We start from the raw sequence: 17,381 nt of genomic DNA on the forward strand, positions 1-17,381 counted from the left end.
TTCTGGACCAACTAATATGCTTGGTCACTTCTCCCTTTAGTTCCAAAACAGTGAAATGGATTAAAAATAAAATTCTGATTATAGAAGACAATATTCAATACAGATGGGTTTAAAGTTTTGTAATTCAGTTGTTTGTATCTTATTTTTATTCTGAGATGTGGGCAGAAATTGTTTATTTCATGTATTCGTGGCGGTTGTCCTTTTTCACTTATAAAAAATAATAAAGTTCTTATCTATGCAGTCTACACTACACAAACCCATACATTTCTCTAGCCCAGGTCAGTTTATTTTAAATTGCCCTATGTTAGTTACATTCTCTTTGCTTTCACTACCTTTCTACATATTATATATTAAATGTTTCAGGCTATATCAGCTTATCAGATAGGAAGACGAATATTCCAAGGAGCATTCAAAATAAAATATCTCACTCATCTGGCATCTCATTTACGAAATGCTAATTATCTAATTATCTTGTCTACCACAAATTATATATAGTACAAGGGCACAGAATATAAAAGGAAACAGGAAAGGTGAAATAAAATTATATTTAGGTTACATATTTTAGAACTAAACTGTTCTTTTGACTAACAAAATGCCATATTTATGCCTGGGAATGCCTTAGAAGAATTTTAATTGAGCCTAAGATATTTCAAAAAGCTACTGAAATGGTATACATATGCTAGAATCATAAGGTGATCTATGCTGTTTAGTAAGAGATGCATTTCCTTGTGTCGATAAAGATAGCCTAGAGTGTGACCACTATTTGAGATTCCAAAAAAATTTAATTTTTTTTCAGAGAACTTACATTTATATATTATATTACCAACAGTATATATTACTGGCACATTTTGCTCATGAGACAAATATTTTCTTCTTTTATAAAGGATAAGAATATTTATGTTAAATATTAAAAGTAATTGAATCACCAGGTATTTTAAGCCACCTACAGGCAAAGATTCAAAATGTTGTTATTGTGCTATTTTTATATTATCAATAGTATGTAAAAATTTGTGTGTGTGTTATTAAAACTCATTGAAGAGGATATATATATTTGTGAATGGGAATTCCAAATTAAAAGACAATAAATTATATATAAAATTAACATAACATACTCTCAAATTTCCTAATTAAGCTTATTATCAAGTATGCATTTATAAAACTTTTTGGAAGTTTTAAAATTTTTCTAAAAACACAAATTAATTTCATAAAGAACCAGTAAAACATAACATCAAAATTATGGAATGTATGTATAGCACAGATGTTAGTGAATTTTTTCAATTATTTTTAAGTCAGTCTAATGGAGAATAAAAACTGGATAAAAATGAGACATAAATGACCGTGACAAGTAAAAATATTATATACATCTTGTTAATACCTAATATTTTTAACTTTCAATTTAATAACTTATTCTACTTTACGTCTATTTTTAAAAGATAGCTACAGGTATTTTTTGTATTAAAAATTAGTAGATATTTAATGCCAAATATTTTGGAATTTTTGTATTTCTACTTTCTGAATAAACTATAAACACACACATACACACAGACATACACATAACTTCCATGAGAAAAATGTATAGTTAGAAAATGACTGTAATAAATCAATGTATTAGACTTTACTGGATTGGCTCTTGATATATTAGGAAAGATTGTCATTGCTATTTACCATCTGGGTCCAATAGTCTGGTGTTTTTTTAAATAATATACTTTATTTTTAAGAGCAGTTTCGGGTTTACTGATTAGTTGAGCAGAAAGTACAGAGGGTACCCATATACACCCTCTCCCCACTCCCCTTATAGTTTCTCCTGTTATTAACATCCTGCATTATTGTGTTATGTTTGTTACAACTGAAGAACTAATATTGATAGATTATTGTTAAGTAAAGTACATCCTTTACATTAGGGTTCACTCTGCATTGTATAGTTCTATGGTTTTTAACATTTGTATAATGTCATGTATCTACTGTTACATCATCCAATTTAGTTCTACAGCCCAAAAAATCTCTTGTGCTCCACCTCTTTATCTCACTTTACTTCTCCCACAAGATCTGGTAACCAGTGATCCTTTTACTGACTATAGTTTTGCCTTTCCTAGAATGTCACAATGGGAATTTTGCAGGATGTAATCTCTTCGACTGGCCTCTTTCACTTAGCAATATGCATCTAAGGTTCCAGCTCATCTTTTCATAGCTTCATAACTCATTTCTTTTTATTGCTGAATAACATTCAATTGTATGGTTGTACTAGAATTTGTTTATCCATTCACCTATTGAACAATATCTTGGTTTCTTCCAAGTTCTGGCAGTTATGAAAACAACTGCTGGAAACATCATGCATAGGTTTTTGTGCAGACATAAGTATTCAGCTCATATGGATAAATACCAAAGAGCTTGACTGTACAATTGTATGGCAAGACAATGTTTAGCTCTTGAAAGTAAAAACTCACTTTCAAAGTGGCTGAACCATTTTGCATTACCATCAGCAATAAATGAGAGTTTCTGTTGCTCCATTCTCACCAGTGTTTGATGAGTCAGTATTTTGAATTTTATTCATTCTAATAGATGTGTAGTAGCATCTCGTTATTTTAATTTGCAATTCCTAATGATATATGATATTAATTTTATATCTGTTTATTTTATTTCTGTATTCCTTTTTTGGTGAGATGTCTAGATTAGAAAAAAGTTTGAGATATCTACCTTGGAAAAGTTTAGATCTTTTGCTAATTTTTAAATTTAGTTATTTATTTATTGATGCATTTTTAAAGTTCTTTGTATATTTTGGATATCAGTCCTTTATTAGATACACTTTTTATACATTTTAATAATATGTGGCTTAGCTATTTATTCGTTTAATGGTGTCTTTCGCAGAGTAAACATGCTTAGTTTTAGTGAAGTCCAAATTACCTTTTTAATGTATTGTGATTTTAATGTTGTATCTAAAATGTCATCATCTAATCCAAGGTCACTTAGATTTTCTCCTATGTTATTTTGTAGAAGTTTTATGGTTTTGTGTTTTACACTTAGATCAATGATTCATTTGAATTAATTTTTGAAAGGTGTAAGATCTATGTTTAGATTCACGTTTCTGTATGTGAATGTCCAATTGTTCCAGCACCACTTGTTAAAAAGACAATCCTCTCTCCATTGAATTGTATTTGCTCTTTTATATAGTTGATTATATTTGCGTGAGTCTCTTTCTGGCATCTCATTTTTTTCCGTTGATCTATATGTCTCCTTTTTCACCAATACCTTACCATTTTGAGTACTGTAGTTTGATACTGTGTCTTGAAGTTGGGTAGTGTCAGTCCTCAGATGATTCTGCTGCTGCTGCAGATTCATCATCATCTTCTTCTTCTTCCACTTCCTTCTCCTCCTCCTCCTCCTTCTTTGTCTCCTCCTTCTTCTTTCTCTTCTCTTTCTTCTTCTTTCTCCTTTCTTCCTCTTTTCCCTTCTTTCTCCTTACTTCTTCTTCCCCTTCTTTCCTTTCTTCATCTTCTATATTGTAATTATGTTATGTTGGTCAATTTGTAATTATAAATTGTTGTAATTTTTATCACATTTATAATTAAAATGTGATTAATCAATATATTAAACTTTATTAATCCTCAGTGTATCAGGAAACAAAATAGTCATATTTACTATCTGGGCCACACTTTTTTTGTTTTATACTCTAAGTCTTTTTTTAATGATGTATTGATGTAATAATAAAAGGAGAGTGAACAACAAATTTTATTAGAACTTTCAATACAAAATTTAAACAGAAAAACCTGACTTTTTATTATCTATTTCTCTGGCTTTAATGGTATATGTACACAAATTGAGCAATAATTGGCATGCATGATCCTGAAATATACTCATCTTGTAAATAATGAGTCCAGCTTCAAAATACATCTCTACTGTGTCCTATCTTGTCATTGTTTTTTGGTTCTTCATTCACTAGCATTGTCAGAATGCAATACTTTAAAAAAACTTTGATGGCTCATAGTTTTACCCAGAAGAATACAATATCTTTATTCCACAATTGCAAAACATTTTCATTTTTAGATTTATAAAGAGCAATTAAAATAAAACTAAAATATATTCTTTTTTTTTTTTTTTTTTTGTTTTGTTTTCTTTTTTGAGACAGAGTCTCACTCTGTCGCCCAGGCTGGAGTGCAGTGGCACTATCTTGGCTCACTGCAACCTCCGCCTCCCGGGTTCAAGCGATTCTCCTGCCTCAGCCTCCTGAGTAGCTGGGACTATAGGCACCCGCCACCACACCCGGCTAATTTTTTGTATTTTTTTAGTAGAGACGAGGTTTCACCATGTTAGCCAGGATGGTCTTGATCTCCTGACCTCATGATCCACCTGCCTCGGCCTCCCAAAGTGCTGGGATTACAGGCGTGAACCACCGCACCCGGCTGAAACTAAAATATATTCTTAAAATTTCCTCATCACCAAGTGCTTTCAACATGTTTCCATTTATGGAATGTGTAAAGTAAATTATTATGTTCAAAAATCATAAAGGTAAAAGAACATTGTCATATTTTCCTTTCAGCAAAATCATATGGTTGCAAAATATTGTGTGATGAAGTCCTTTTTTGTATTAGAAACTGTTCCAACTCATCCATTTTTGGGCTTGATACAATTTATCTAGAGTATCAAAAGTGAAAACTTGTTTTACTGTCATTTTAAGAGGCTTGAGCTTCACTATTTTCTCTTTGCATTTATCTTCCAATTTTTCTAATAATTTTGGGGTGTCTTATTAATTTCCTTCTCTTGCCATTATAGGCAGAAAATGAAAAATTCTGAGTTCTCAATTGATGTCATGAAAGCAAAAAAAAAAAAAACAAAAACATAGTAGCAAACAGAACTACAATATGGTGTTTTTGTTTCTATACTTCTTTTGAATTTTTACAAAAGAAAATCCAAAACATGGGCAATCCTATAAGCACATAAAGATTAGATAACAGTGATGATTTATATCACTTGCATAAACCTTCTACCCCAGCATTGTCCAATATAACTTTCTGTGATAATAGAAATTTTCTCTATCTCCAGATGGTAGCCAGTAATCAGCTCCCTGTAGTTATCGGCAACTGAAGTGTGGGTATTGTGACTAAGGAAATGCTATTTAAATTTTACTTAATCATAATTGAATTACATTGAAACTTAAATAGCCACATGTGATTAGTTGTTACTGTGTGGACATTCCCACTCTTACATCATTTGTATATATGTCCATTTTCTTCATATGTTATTCTTTTTATCATAGTTGGGGATAATTGATGAGTTAGTGGAGAAGTAATACCTAGGTCGCTGAAGTAGCAAGATTTCTCATAATGAAAGAAATATAGTGTCACCAAAATTTCATAATGTATCTTAGATTTATAAGGTGATTTAATGTTTCCATGTCATAATTGCAAGGTAAGCCAATTTTTAAACCTATTTTTAAAATTAAATGGTTTCTTTTTTATGGAGGACCTCTAATAAAGAAAGAACACAAATTATGAAATATCATTACTTAAACATAGTTAGAACTGTTTCAAATGCACTTAAAATAATGTACCATACAGTCAACAATTATAAAAATATATGGGCCGGCAAAGTGGTTCACGCCTGTAATCATCGCACTTTGGGAGGCCAAGGCAGGGGGATCACTTGAGCTCAGGAGTTTGAAACCAGCCTGGCCAACATGGAGGAAGCCACGTCTCTACAAAAATTACAAAATAATTAGCCATGCATGGTGGCGTGTTCCTGTAGCCCAGCTATATTGGGGGCCGAAGTGGAAGGATCACTTAAGCCCAGGAGTTCAAGGCTGCAGTGAGCCGAGATGGCACCACTGCACTCCAGCCTGGGTGACAAAATGAAACACCATCTAAAAATAAATAAATAAATAAATAAATAAATAAATAAGAATTAAAATGAACAAAAGTGCTGATGCATTTAGTACCTATAATTTTACTGCTACCTTTTGCTTCCCTTTAAGGTCTTCCTTGTGGCCCGACTTTATGATAGAGACACATTGCTTCTATGCCTCTCCCAGATACATTCAGTTTTACACACTGACAAACATGTCTTCTTAAATATTGGTTCTTTACCTGATACTTACAAACCCGAGGTGATTTCTTATTGCTTCTAACATAATGTCCAAATTCTACAGCTTGACATTCAAGGCTTTTAAAATACAACCAACACCTTATAATGCTGCTCTTAAGTACTTTTTTCAGATAATGCATTCTATGCTTTACATTATTTCTAGATGCCTCATATATAGGCAACATTTTTTAATACAACACTTTGTTAATTTTTCCTTTGCCTTAAATCCCTTCTTTTCTTTCCCTCTAGAAAATTTCTACCAGATCGAATATTGTGTTTCCTCTGAATTATTTTAAATGTCACTTTTCTAAGTAGTCTTCTTTGCTTCTGACAAATATGTATAATCTATCCCTCTGGCAACTCCCATAATACATCATCCAAGTACTATGGTGCCTACAATATTGAGTTTGAATTATTTTGAACTATATACAATTTATCTAATTTATTAATACTATATTCCTATGGGTTGCTGTTTTTGCAGATGTATAACACTTGTATAATAGTGGTACTGTGTCTTGTATACACAGTGATTTAGAAATATTTTCCAAATAAATAATGATTGCCGCAAAAGCATTCACTAAAATGGAAAGAAATTTAACACACCATTGAAGAAAAAGTACCGGATAATTTTCAGTATTAAGAAATGTAAGTTAAATGGAAAGTGAGAATTTTACTACAGTATTACAAATGGGAAAAATAAACTAAACATCTTAGAAAAACACAATTGTACCCAAGAAAAAATGAGTATCAGATAGTGCTGGAACTGAAAGAGTCCTGTTAACCCTTGGTATATTAACCCCACTGCTCCTATTGAGTGGTAGGACTTGAGATGTGGATTGAGTTTGATTTACAGCTTTTCATTTCAGGAGAGTATCATAATGGTCTATCTCAGAGTATTAAGCATTTACTTCCTTTCAGGAGTAAGCAATGATGTGAGAGAACATAAGCAATTCATATCAATGCACACAGCGCCACAGCTCTCTAGTAGCTCCCTATCTTTTGTAACAAAGAAGACAGAAATAGATAGATAAATAGATAGACAAATACAAAGAAAATAGGCCAGGCACAGTGGCTCACGCCTGTAATCCCAGCACTTTGGGAGTCCGAGGCGGGCGGATCACGAGGTCAGGAGATCGAGACCATCCTGGCTAACACGGTGAAACCCCGTCTCTACTAAAAATACAAAAAATTAGCCAGGCGTGGTGTCGGGCGCCTGTGGTCCCAGCTACTCGGGAGGCTGAGGCAGGAGAATGGCGTGAACCCGGGAGGCGGAGCTTGCAGTGAGCCCAGATCGCGCCACTGCACTCCAGCCTGGGCGACAGAGCGAGACTCTGTCTCAAAAATAAATAAATAATTGGAAAATAGATAGCGAACAAAGTAAATGTAAAATATTTTGAAGAAAAGTATTATTGACATTTTGGGCAAGAGAATTCTGTTTTTTGGGGGCCGGTGTGGGGCTGTCCTGTGCGCTGTGGGATGTTTAGCAGCACTCCTGGCCTGTGCTCATTAGATGTTAATTGCTATTCTCCGTTCCTCTAACAAGCAAAAATGTCTTCAGACATTTTCAAAATATACTTAGGGGATGAAATTGTCCTCAAATGAGAACCACTATTTTGAAGTAAAACAAAAGTGGCTTCACAATAGTGAGTTAGTGCATAGTTTTCTTTAGTATTAATGTTAAGTACCAAGAGATCTTTATATGAGTGTTACGTAAATTGAGTTTGGAAACTCTTATGTAATAATATTGCAATAAGGCAAAGATTCACAAATCTTTCATTTGCAAGACACTTTAAAATTTCTAAATTTCCCTTAGTACAAATTTGCTATCGGGAGTTTTTTAATATTATTTGTGGATGAGAAGAGTTTGTGAATAAGAAGAACCTGTTTTTATAAATGAGAGAGTGCGTGTATTTTAAAAGAACATTTTTTAACTGTCAATGAGGAAAACGATGTGAGAGAGATATATGAGAGTGTACACAATATGCAGATCATATAGAGCCAAAGTCTTGGGCTGGGTGCTAATTTAACCAGATAGAGAAAGTTAATTTTGATGAATTTAACAGAACATAGTATGAAAAACATCAACTGCTAGTGTAGTCTAAGAGAGACTAGAAAACACAAACTCATTGAAATGTGGTTAAGATTGGAGAAAAAGGGTCAAACAAATTTATCAGTGTTAACTTCACTCCTCTGAGCATGTTTCATATTCTGTACAATGAGGAGAGCACACAATTTTTGGTATGCTTTGTAAGAGTTTGATGAGCCAATGCATCAAATTACATCAAACAGAGCAATTACATCAATACATATTATTTACCAAGTATTTGATTAATGTTTACTATTATTAGAAGATAGTTGTGACAAGTAAATTTGATTTTCTAACAAATTTAATCAGTAGTTGGAAAATATTTCAAAAGACCATTATTCATTTATTTATTCAACAATTACTTAATTGAGGTCCAGTATTCTAGGACATGAGGATAAGTCAGTGTACAAGATAAAGATGATCTCTGCTTTCATAAGCATGCATTCCTAAGAATATGCCAAACACTCAGTAGCACCGTTTAAGACTAATACCTAATTCTGAGGGAATGCAATGTGAATGTCACAATGTAAAATATTATAATGTTACAATGTTACCATTCTAGTGAAACAATGGATAGAAATGGGTACTAGCACTCTTCTTTGTGTGTCTTAGAAACTATGTGTTTGTCAAATGAATAAATGACAGTACTCATAGGAACTAATTTTGTGAACAAATAAAACTATCAATATTATAATTTTCTTTCAACCAAAGACTGTAATATAAGCAATGCAAATGACTGCTACTTTGTGTTATAAACCGCCGTATTTCTTCACTCACTACATTATGCAATACAGGAGGGTACAGTAGTCTTTGGTTGTTTCTCTTACTTAGCATTTCGGCCGTCATCCATAACAGGTTAAGTGTTGATTTTATATAACCTTAAATTTCTATTATACTTATTCAATTACAAAAGAAATATGGTGTTCTTTATTTTATTTTTTTTCCTGATAAAACATTTGACTCAAAGCTTCTTTTTATTTATCTACAAAATCTGGTGATAGATAAATTTTGTTAAACCAATGACGCTAAATACTTTCAAAGCTTGTGCTTTTAAGATTGTTATTAGGTGGTTTAATAGAAGCTTCATCACAGGTCTTTTCTCTTTTAAAATCCTTGCTGAGGATATAGAAAATCCATTCTGCTGGATCAATATCTTTACTTTGATTCAAATCCTCAGTCATTCAAATGGAACATGAGCTATCCTTACTTCCCAAGTTTATAAAGCCTTTAAATTTTTGTATAAAAGAAGAATTTTTTTTTTTTTTTTTTTTTTTTTGAAATGGAGTCTTGCTCTGTTGCCAGGCAGGAGTGCAATGGCGCGATCTCGGCTCACTGCAACCTCGGCCTCCCGGGTTCAAGTGATTCTCCTGCCTCAGCCTCTTGAGTAGCTGGGACTACAGGCGCATGCCATCATGCCCAGCTAATTTTTGTATTTTTAGTAGAGACGGGGTTTCACCATGTTGGGCAGAATATTCTTGATCTCCTGACCTCATGATCTGTCCGCCTCGGCCTCTGAAAGTGCTGGGATTACAGGTGTGAGCCACCACGCCCAGTCAAAAGAAGAAAAACCTTTTGTCCATAAATCTAGCTCTTGAAAGTAATTGTGTTTCTTCCTAAATAAGCCCCAGAATATGTCAGACAAAGGTAAAAAAATGAAAAAAAAAATTTAGGAAAACAATGGGGGTTTCCACATTTAAACATTTTATAGACATTCTAAAGAATATTTTTTGTTTCTACAAAAGTCTTAGAGCATTTTGCTTTTAAAATATCTGTGTATTTTAGTTGGATACTTACAAATACTGAAAAACTATTTGTTAATGATTGAATATATGCCTATCTTTACACACTGGTGCAAAACTTCAGTTTTTTTGCATTTTGAAGAAAACATTCATTTATTTACACAACACTTAAAGAGCTCTTACAATTTACTAAGCATAAGATATAAGGACATACAATTGAGTAAGTTAATATATTAGATTTTGAGTGCTCAAAATGTTGTGGATATATTATAAATATACATTATGTACATTCATGTATATTTAATAAATACAATGTTGAAAGGACTGATTTTTTTAAAGGCATTTTAAAACTGCGTGAAAATTGCTAGTTTGCAAAAAATATCTGAGTTTAACATATAGGACAAAACTAGAATAAATAGCAGTCATATTAATGCATTTTTTTCTAACCCCCTTTTAAACTATTACTAATTGGTACAATACAATACATTATATCAGTAAATTAAAAACAGAACATCATACACATCTCCAATGTACTGAACCAAAAGAGTCATTCTGTTTTGTGAAATAGTAGAGCAGGATTAAATGTAACACACATTGCTCCTACAGAGGAAAATAGAGGAATTATTTCTACGGTAAGTCTGGAATTACTATTTAAGTAAAATTTGGTTTAGAAAATATTCCCAATTTCAATCCTTTGAAATATGTTTAAAATGAAAAACTATGAACCAGAAGAAAATCTATAATTAACTTATAAAACATAGTTACAGAAAAAAATACAAACTTTTTTTCTAAATCTTAGTAGATAACTTGGCAAAAGCGTGCAAGGAAAAGTTTGGATGATGCAGTATTGACTTCATTACTATTCATATCTGGGTCAGTAAAAAGTGGAGTAACACATTAAGTGCATAAATTTAAGATTATTTTAGAAAAACATTTACATGTAATCTATTGTGCATTGTGCCAGTCCTGACAAATAATCCATTCATTTTGATATGTAACAAAATAAATAATAGAGAGAAATATGTTTACATCAGAGTCTCACACATTAATATAAATAGTTTGCAGACATCTTGGAAAGTGAAGACTTTCAAAATTAACTCAGTTTTTGAGATGACTACTTTTCTGTTCTTGGTTAGCTAACAAAGTATAGTAGTTCTAAACGCATTTACAAGTATTATTTCTAGAATATCATTGATATCTTACTAAAATGTTTTTAGAATAACAGTGCTTAATCAATTCTCTTATGTACGATAAAGTGATGAAAATAAATAGAAATAATAATGACAGAGATCTTTATCAAAGCCAAAATTACTTCCTGCTATTAAAAACAATTATTCGAGAGTCAAGTTTAAGATAATAACCTCATTACTGTAGTACTTGTGGTTAATAAAAAGGCATTTAGTGAGTATTACTAAAATGGCATGTTTAAAGAGGAATAATTTATATCATGGAAATATAAACTAGCTTTGGCTGAATAATTATAAATGTCTTCACAATTGAGTACTACCTCTGCCAAAATCAGATGAGTAAAAAATAGTTTACACATTTGGTACTTGCATTAAAAAGAAATTGGCATTTTTAACGACACAGAAAATTGTTACCCAGTGATATCCAATGCAGATTATTTGTAACAGAGAGTGTGCAATATACATTTTAAAAAGTTTTCTTTTTTTAAAACTTTCTGTGGGTACATAATTCGTGTATATATTTATGAGGTACATGAGATGTTTTGATACAGGCATGGAAAACGAAATAAGCACATCATGGAGAATGGGTTATCTATCCCCTCAAACATTTATTCTTTGAGTTACAAACAGTCCAATTACCTTCTGTAACTTATTTTAAAATATATAATTAAATTACTATTGACTATAGTCACTTCGTTGTGCTATCAAATAGTAGGTCTTGTTCATTCTTTTTAATTTTCTTCTTGTACTCACTAACGATTCCTATCTCCCTCTCAAACTCCCAGTACCCTTCTGAGCCTTTGGTAACCATCCTTCTACTCTTCTACTCTGTATGATTATGAGTTGAATTGATTTGATTTTTATATCCCACAAATAAGTGAGAACATGTGATGTTTGTGTTTCTGTGCCTCGCTTATTTCACAAAACAAAATGATCTCCAGTTCCACCCATGTTGTTAAAAATGACTGGATCTCATTCTTTTTATGGTTGAATATTACTCCACATTAAATTAAATATGAACTAAGATTAAAAGTAAATCTAAGGTTTGCAACTTAAATATTTAAGATTAATTATATGTTAATTAATATATTAATAATTATATTACTTAATCATTAAATATTAATAGTTCAGATTAATTATAATGTTAATCTTGTTAATGTACCTTCTAAACATCAGGCACCAATACATTTCAATTAAGCATTTAAAAATATTTTAGAATAGTATACCAAAATGATGATAAGATATATCACAAATTTTATTGCTGGCCATGCATGGTAGCTCACACCTGTAATCCCAGCACTTTTGGAGACCAAGGTGGGAGGATCACGTGAGGCCAGGAGTTCCAGACAAGCCTGGGCAACACAGTGAGACTCCATCTCTTCAAAAATGGAAGAAAGAAAGAAGAAAGAAAATAAGAAAGAGATAAAGAGAGAAAAAGAAAGAGAGAGAGAGAGAAAGAAAATTAGCCAGGAATGGTGGAGCACACCTGTGGTCCCAGCTACTTACCAGGCTGAGGCTGCAGGATCGATCATGTGAGCCCAGGAGGCCGAGGCTGCGGTGAGCTCTGATCACACCACTGCTCTCCAGCCTCGGGCACAGAGTGAGAGCGTGTCTGAAAAAAAGAAAATAAAAATAATATTACTTTCACTTATTTAATAATTATTTATTAAGCACACACTGTTTAAACACTATGCAAGACATGGAGGATATATCAACTACTTTTAAAAAGAACATTACACAAGGGTGAAAAAAGGAACATGCAGCAATGGTATCTGATCAGATTTGAAGGTAATGAATGATTGCCCTTAGCAAATGGCATTTGAATTAAGATTTTTAAAACATGTAAGAATTAAATAAGCAAGGAATCTCTCCAAAATGGACCATTTCTGATAATTTGTATGAAGGCAAAATGAAACACATTTATTAAAGAACTTGATAAAAATAAAATTGGCTGGAATTCAAATAATAAAATAGAATATTAGAAGACAAGAACATAAACGATACAGGTTATGCAGGACTTAAATGGTTTAATAATTTTTTAAGAGAAAAGATTAATTATGAAAGGTTTTAAGTAGTAAGTTGATGTGATCAGATTTATGTTTTGAGAAGACAATTTTGTTTAGTTATCAGAGTAAGATTTAAAGGGTTAAAATTTTGAACAAAGGAGACCATTTACTATTTTGGCAAACTAGATTAAAATAGTGGCTGTGGAACTATGAAAAAGTAGAATTAATTTGAAAATTATTTAGAAGGTAGATTAACAGGAATTCATGGGTAACTGATTATGGAAAAAACAAAGAAACAAGAGGTATCGGGTGTATGTCACTGCGTGGATGCTAGTGGTATCTATAGAAATAGAGATCTCTGAAGGAGAAACGTTGGGGAAAGATTGCAGACTGAGTTCATTTTGAATACATCAAATGTGCCAGGCCTTTTAGATATCCAAGTGAACATGCCACATAGGCGTTGCACATAAATAAGCTTGTGAAGCAGAACTGCACTAGGATATAAATCCGTAAGTGATTGGTAAGTAAATGGAAACTAAAGATATGACTGAGGCTTAAAAGACCTAGAGAAATTCATCAGAGAACAGAATTTGAATCCCATTCACCCTGATCTTAAACATTTAAAGGCTACACAGAAAAATACCACCCAACAGAATCTGAGAAAATGTAGCCAGGGACCTAAGAGTTGAACCAGGAGTATGTGTGTGGCAAAGAGGGAGTTGAGGAACAGAAGAAGCATAGGTATTTGTCAAGGAAATCTAGGGAAGATAATTTTTTAAATCTCCATTTTAAAATTATCTTTACATAAATTCTTTTTTTTTTCTGTGTGTTTCCTTATTTATGTGGAAAGGTAGGTCTTAGAAACAGGAACTAACCAGCACTTTGAATAATTTTGAAGTCAAATAAATGAATACTGTCTTACATCTCTTGATTTTTAGTAACTTAGAGTTTATTTAGGTTATTCCTGAGAGTTGTATGGAAATATGTGTTAAGTATACTATCTGCTTTGGCGTTTGCTTATAATGGAAATTCCGTGTGTCAGATCTAAAGGGAATGCTGAATCATGCTTCAAGGGAACATTTGTTACACAGATTCTCGCCTCTCCTGTACTGCTTAAACTAAACAGGCAGAGCAAAGCCACATTGTGCGTTCCTCTTTTCTCACAGCTGCCTGCCACTATGTAATTTACCTTAGTGAAGCAGATTCTGGTGGTGACCTTCCGTTTCCCTTTGGCACATACTATTTTTGTGTACTGAGAAGGGCAAAAGTGCCTGGGAAATAACACCTCCTCACCATCCTCCTCCACCCCCACCCCCAGGAGCAGTCCTCAACCAAAGAAGATAACTAATAAATAAATATTCCATAAATAGCCCTGTCTCTTGCCCATCAAGTAAGGTAACTCATAGTCATGTCCTCCACTCACTCTCAGTTCCACAGTGGAATTGAATTCAATTTGGTTTGCTCATAGTGTAGTCTGCTCAATAACACAGGCTTCATTTACTTCCTTCCCTTCCTGTCTCACTTCTCAAAGCTTCCTGAGATTACCATCTGGCACATTCCTCACTCAATAAAAGACAGCCTCAGGGTATCTTTGTTAGGATATTGGACACCGTGTTAGGGTTCTCCAGAGACATGGAGCCAATAGGCTGTACATACACATAAAAGGTGATTTATTGTAACAAATTGTCCATATAATTATGGAGGTGAAATCCCAAGATATGCAAAGTGAGTCAGCGAGCTGGAAGACCAAGAGGGCCAATGGTTTAGTTCCACTGTGAGTCTAATGGCCTGAGAACAAAGAGAATTGATGATATAGTTCCAGTCCAAAGGTCTCAGGATCCAGACCCAGAAAGACCCAAGGTTTCCATTCTATTCTAAAGGCAGGAAAAAAGTCAACGTTGCAGTTCAAACGACATCAGGCAGGAAGATTTCTTTTCTACTTGGAGGAGGAGCAGCCTTTTTATTTTATTTAGTCCTTCAAGAGATTGGATGAGGCCCTTTCATATCATGGAATGCCATCTGCTCTACTCAGTCTACCAACTTTAATGTTAATCTCCTCCAAAAAACATCCTCGCATTAACACTCAGAATAATGTTTGGTCAAATAGCTGGGCACCCCAAGGCACAGTCAAATTGACACACAAAATTAAACATCATAGACACCCTTGTTAACATAATTCTGTCTCCCAGAATTATACATTTCTGATCTTTCACCTCAAACTTTTTCCATGAAAACTAAACTCTCCTTTATAATATGTCATGGGGAAAATAAATTTTGCTATATGTATGTTTAGTTAGAGGTCAAAAGACCATAGGCCTCAGTTTGACCAGAACAGTCTGGTTCACAACTGTCATCTTCATAATTATGAATATTTTCTTTTTCTTTTAAAAGTGTCCTGCTCTGGAGATGAAATTATATGATTTTCCTAGTCAATAACTGATTCTATTGATGTGCTGATAATGGAAAAAATTAATAAAGTATGTTTAAATCTCATATTCAATTTTTTTCTTCTATCAGTTACAAAAGTATGATGAATGTGTATCATATTTTTTCAGATTAATTTTTCTTCCTAAGTCATTTTACACCACAAATATTTACTGTGATGTATTTCGAATGTTTATTTGCAACCAGAATGTTATTTTTAATTATCTTCAATGCATTCTCTTGTTTAAGGAATTAAAGGAGAATGCATTTGAAAAGCATACATAATTTTAAAGTATGATATAAACTATTACATTTTATATTATACTTTATTACTCTATATATGAAAAATCTAAATAATATTTTCCTTAGATAAGGTAACTCACCTGAAAATTACACAATCAGTAGTAACTGATTGAACTGGCTCTAAAATCAAAGAATATATATAATAACAGTGCAGATCAGTTCTTCTGTTACAGCTAAGAAGGGAAGAGTGAAAATAATTGTGATCTTCTGGAGAGTTCAGAGCCTATTTTGTTTATTGTACAGAATGTGAAGATAAGAGGAGAAGACCATTTCACATTGACTGTGGGCCAGACAATGCCAGGACTAGCAAAGCCTCATAAAGAAAGAATGTGTTAATGTCGTCTCTTTTTTGAGCTTATTTTCCATTTTTTCTATGAAATATGTTATCTTTGTCTTGATTAAGGAATATTGTATGTCATTCAAGTTATACACATAAATGTCTTAAATTATTCTTTAAGTCTCACTAGGGATGATTTCTTATTAAATGGAAATAAATAATTTTCTAACAAACATGCAGTAGCATATATAACAAATGTTAACTTTGAATAAAATCATAAATGCTATTGGAAGTGACTCACTAACTGTACTTCTGTACTTCAGAGCAAGCAGCATGTGCCCAAGGCCGCATCATTGCATTTTGAAAAGATTCTGCATAATACTTGTGAGACAGTAATTGAGCTTGAGTTCATTGTGGGTTCCTTATTGTGAGTCCCTGGTATTCCTGTAACAATGAAAGTGTTGTTATTCAGATGCACATAAATGCATTCAGCCCATAATAATAGTATTCATAGCCATCTATAAATAGTTTAAGAAACAATTGTATGAAATGCTTGATATTCATCTGAACCACTTTTTGCGATTTCTCTTTTAAATTCAGATTTTAGAAATAATACAACAGTGGTGCTCAGGAGATATTTAGTTATTTTTGCTAGCTTTGCATGGACAGGTTGTTAGCTTTTTAAATCACACACCTTATTTTACCAAATCTAAGAAATCCTTAATAAATATACATAATTATAAATAATATATAAGAAATGCTGAACACTCAGCATGATGCACAGTTATTAAATATCTAGTTTTGTATGTGTTTAATTACCTTTCTTAATATTCTTTTATTTCTAGATACACCATCAGTTAAGATTATACCATCGACTCCTTTTCCACAAGAAGGACAGCCTTTAATTTTGACTTGTGAATCCAAAGGAAAACCACTGTAAGTGAGTTAATGAGCAATAAAGCTTTTAACTTTTTTCCTTTTATCTTGCTTTGATTACAGGCTTTAACTGTAGAAATCCACAGTTTGTGTCTTTTCTTGGTGGGCAAAGTGATCTCTAGAACAGAAAACCTCATGAACCATGTCTTCATTAATATCTATGGAAGATTGGTTTTTACTTTGTCATCTAGTGAAGTTTCTGGGAAGATTTCCAGCTGTTGTTATTTCTTTTTGTATTTTTTCCAGTAAGATATTTTAACTGAATGGAGTATATCAGTCACTGTTCATATCATCAGACTATAAAAGCAGCACACTGTTGAATTCAGTTCTCCCATGAAAAACTTAGAA

General features: G+C 32.7%; 1 protein-coding gene across 6 annotated transcripts in view; it reads left to right on the forward strand.

Moving 5' to 3' along the window:
* CADM2 (cell adhesion molecule 2) overlaps positions 1-17,381 on the forward strand; it is a 1,121,146-nt gene that overhangs the window by 960,938 nt on the left and 142,827 nt on the right. For all 6 annotated transcript variants that reach the window (XM_024245141.3, XM_054551669.2, XM_063721866.1 and 3 more), the window contains one exon: positions 16,943-17,033. In XM_024245141.3, the coding sequence (XP_024100909.2) occupies positions 16,943-17,033 (91 nt within the window). The remainder of the gene's footprint in view (positions 1-16,942; positions 17,034-17,381) is intronic.

Source organism: Pongo abelii, chromosome 2 (genome assembly GCF_028885655.2).
Source record: "Pongo abelii isolate AG06213 chromosome 2, NHGRI_mPonAbe1-v2.0_pri, whole genome shotgun sequence".
Taxonomy (NCBI): Eukaryota; Metazoa; Chordata; class Mammalia; order Primates; family Hominidae; genus Pongo; species Pongo abelii.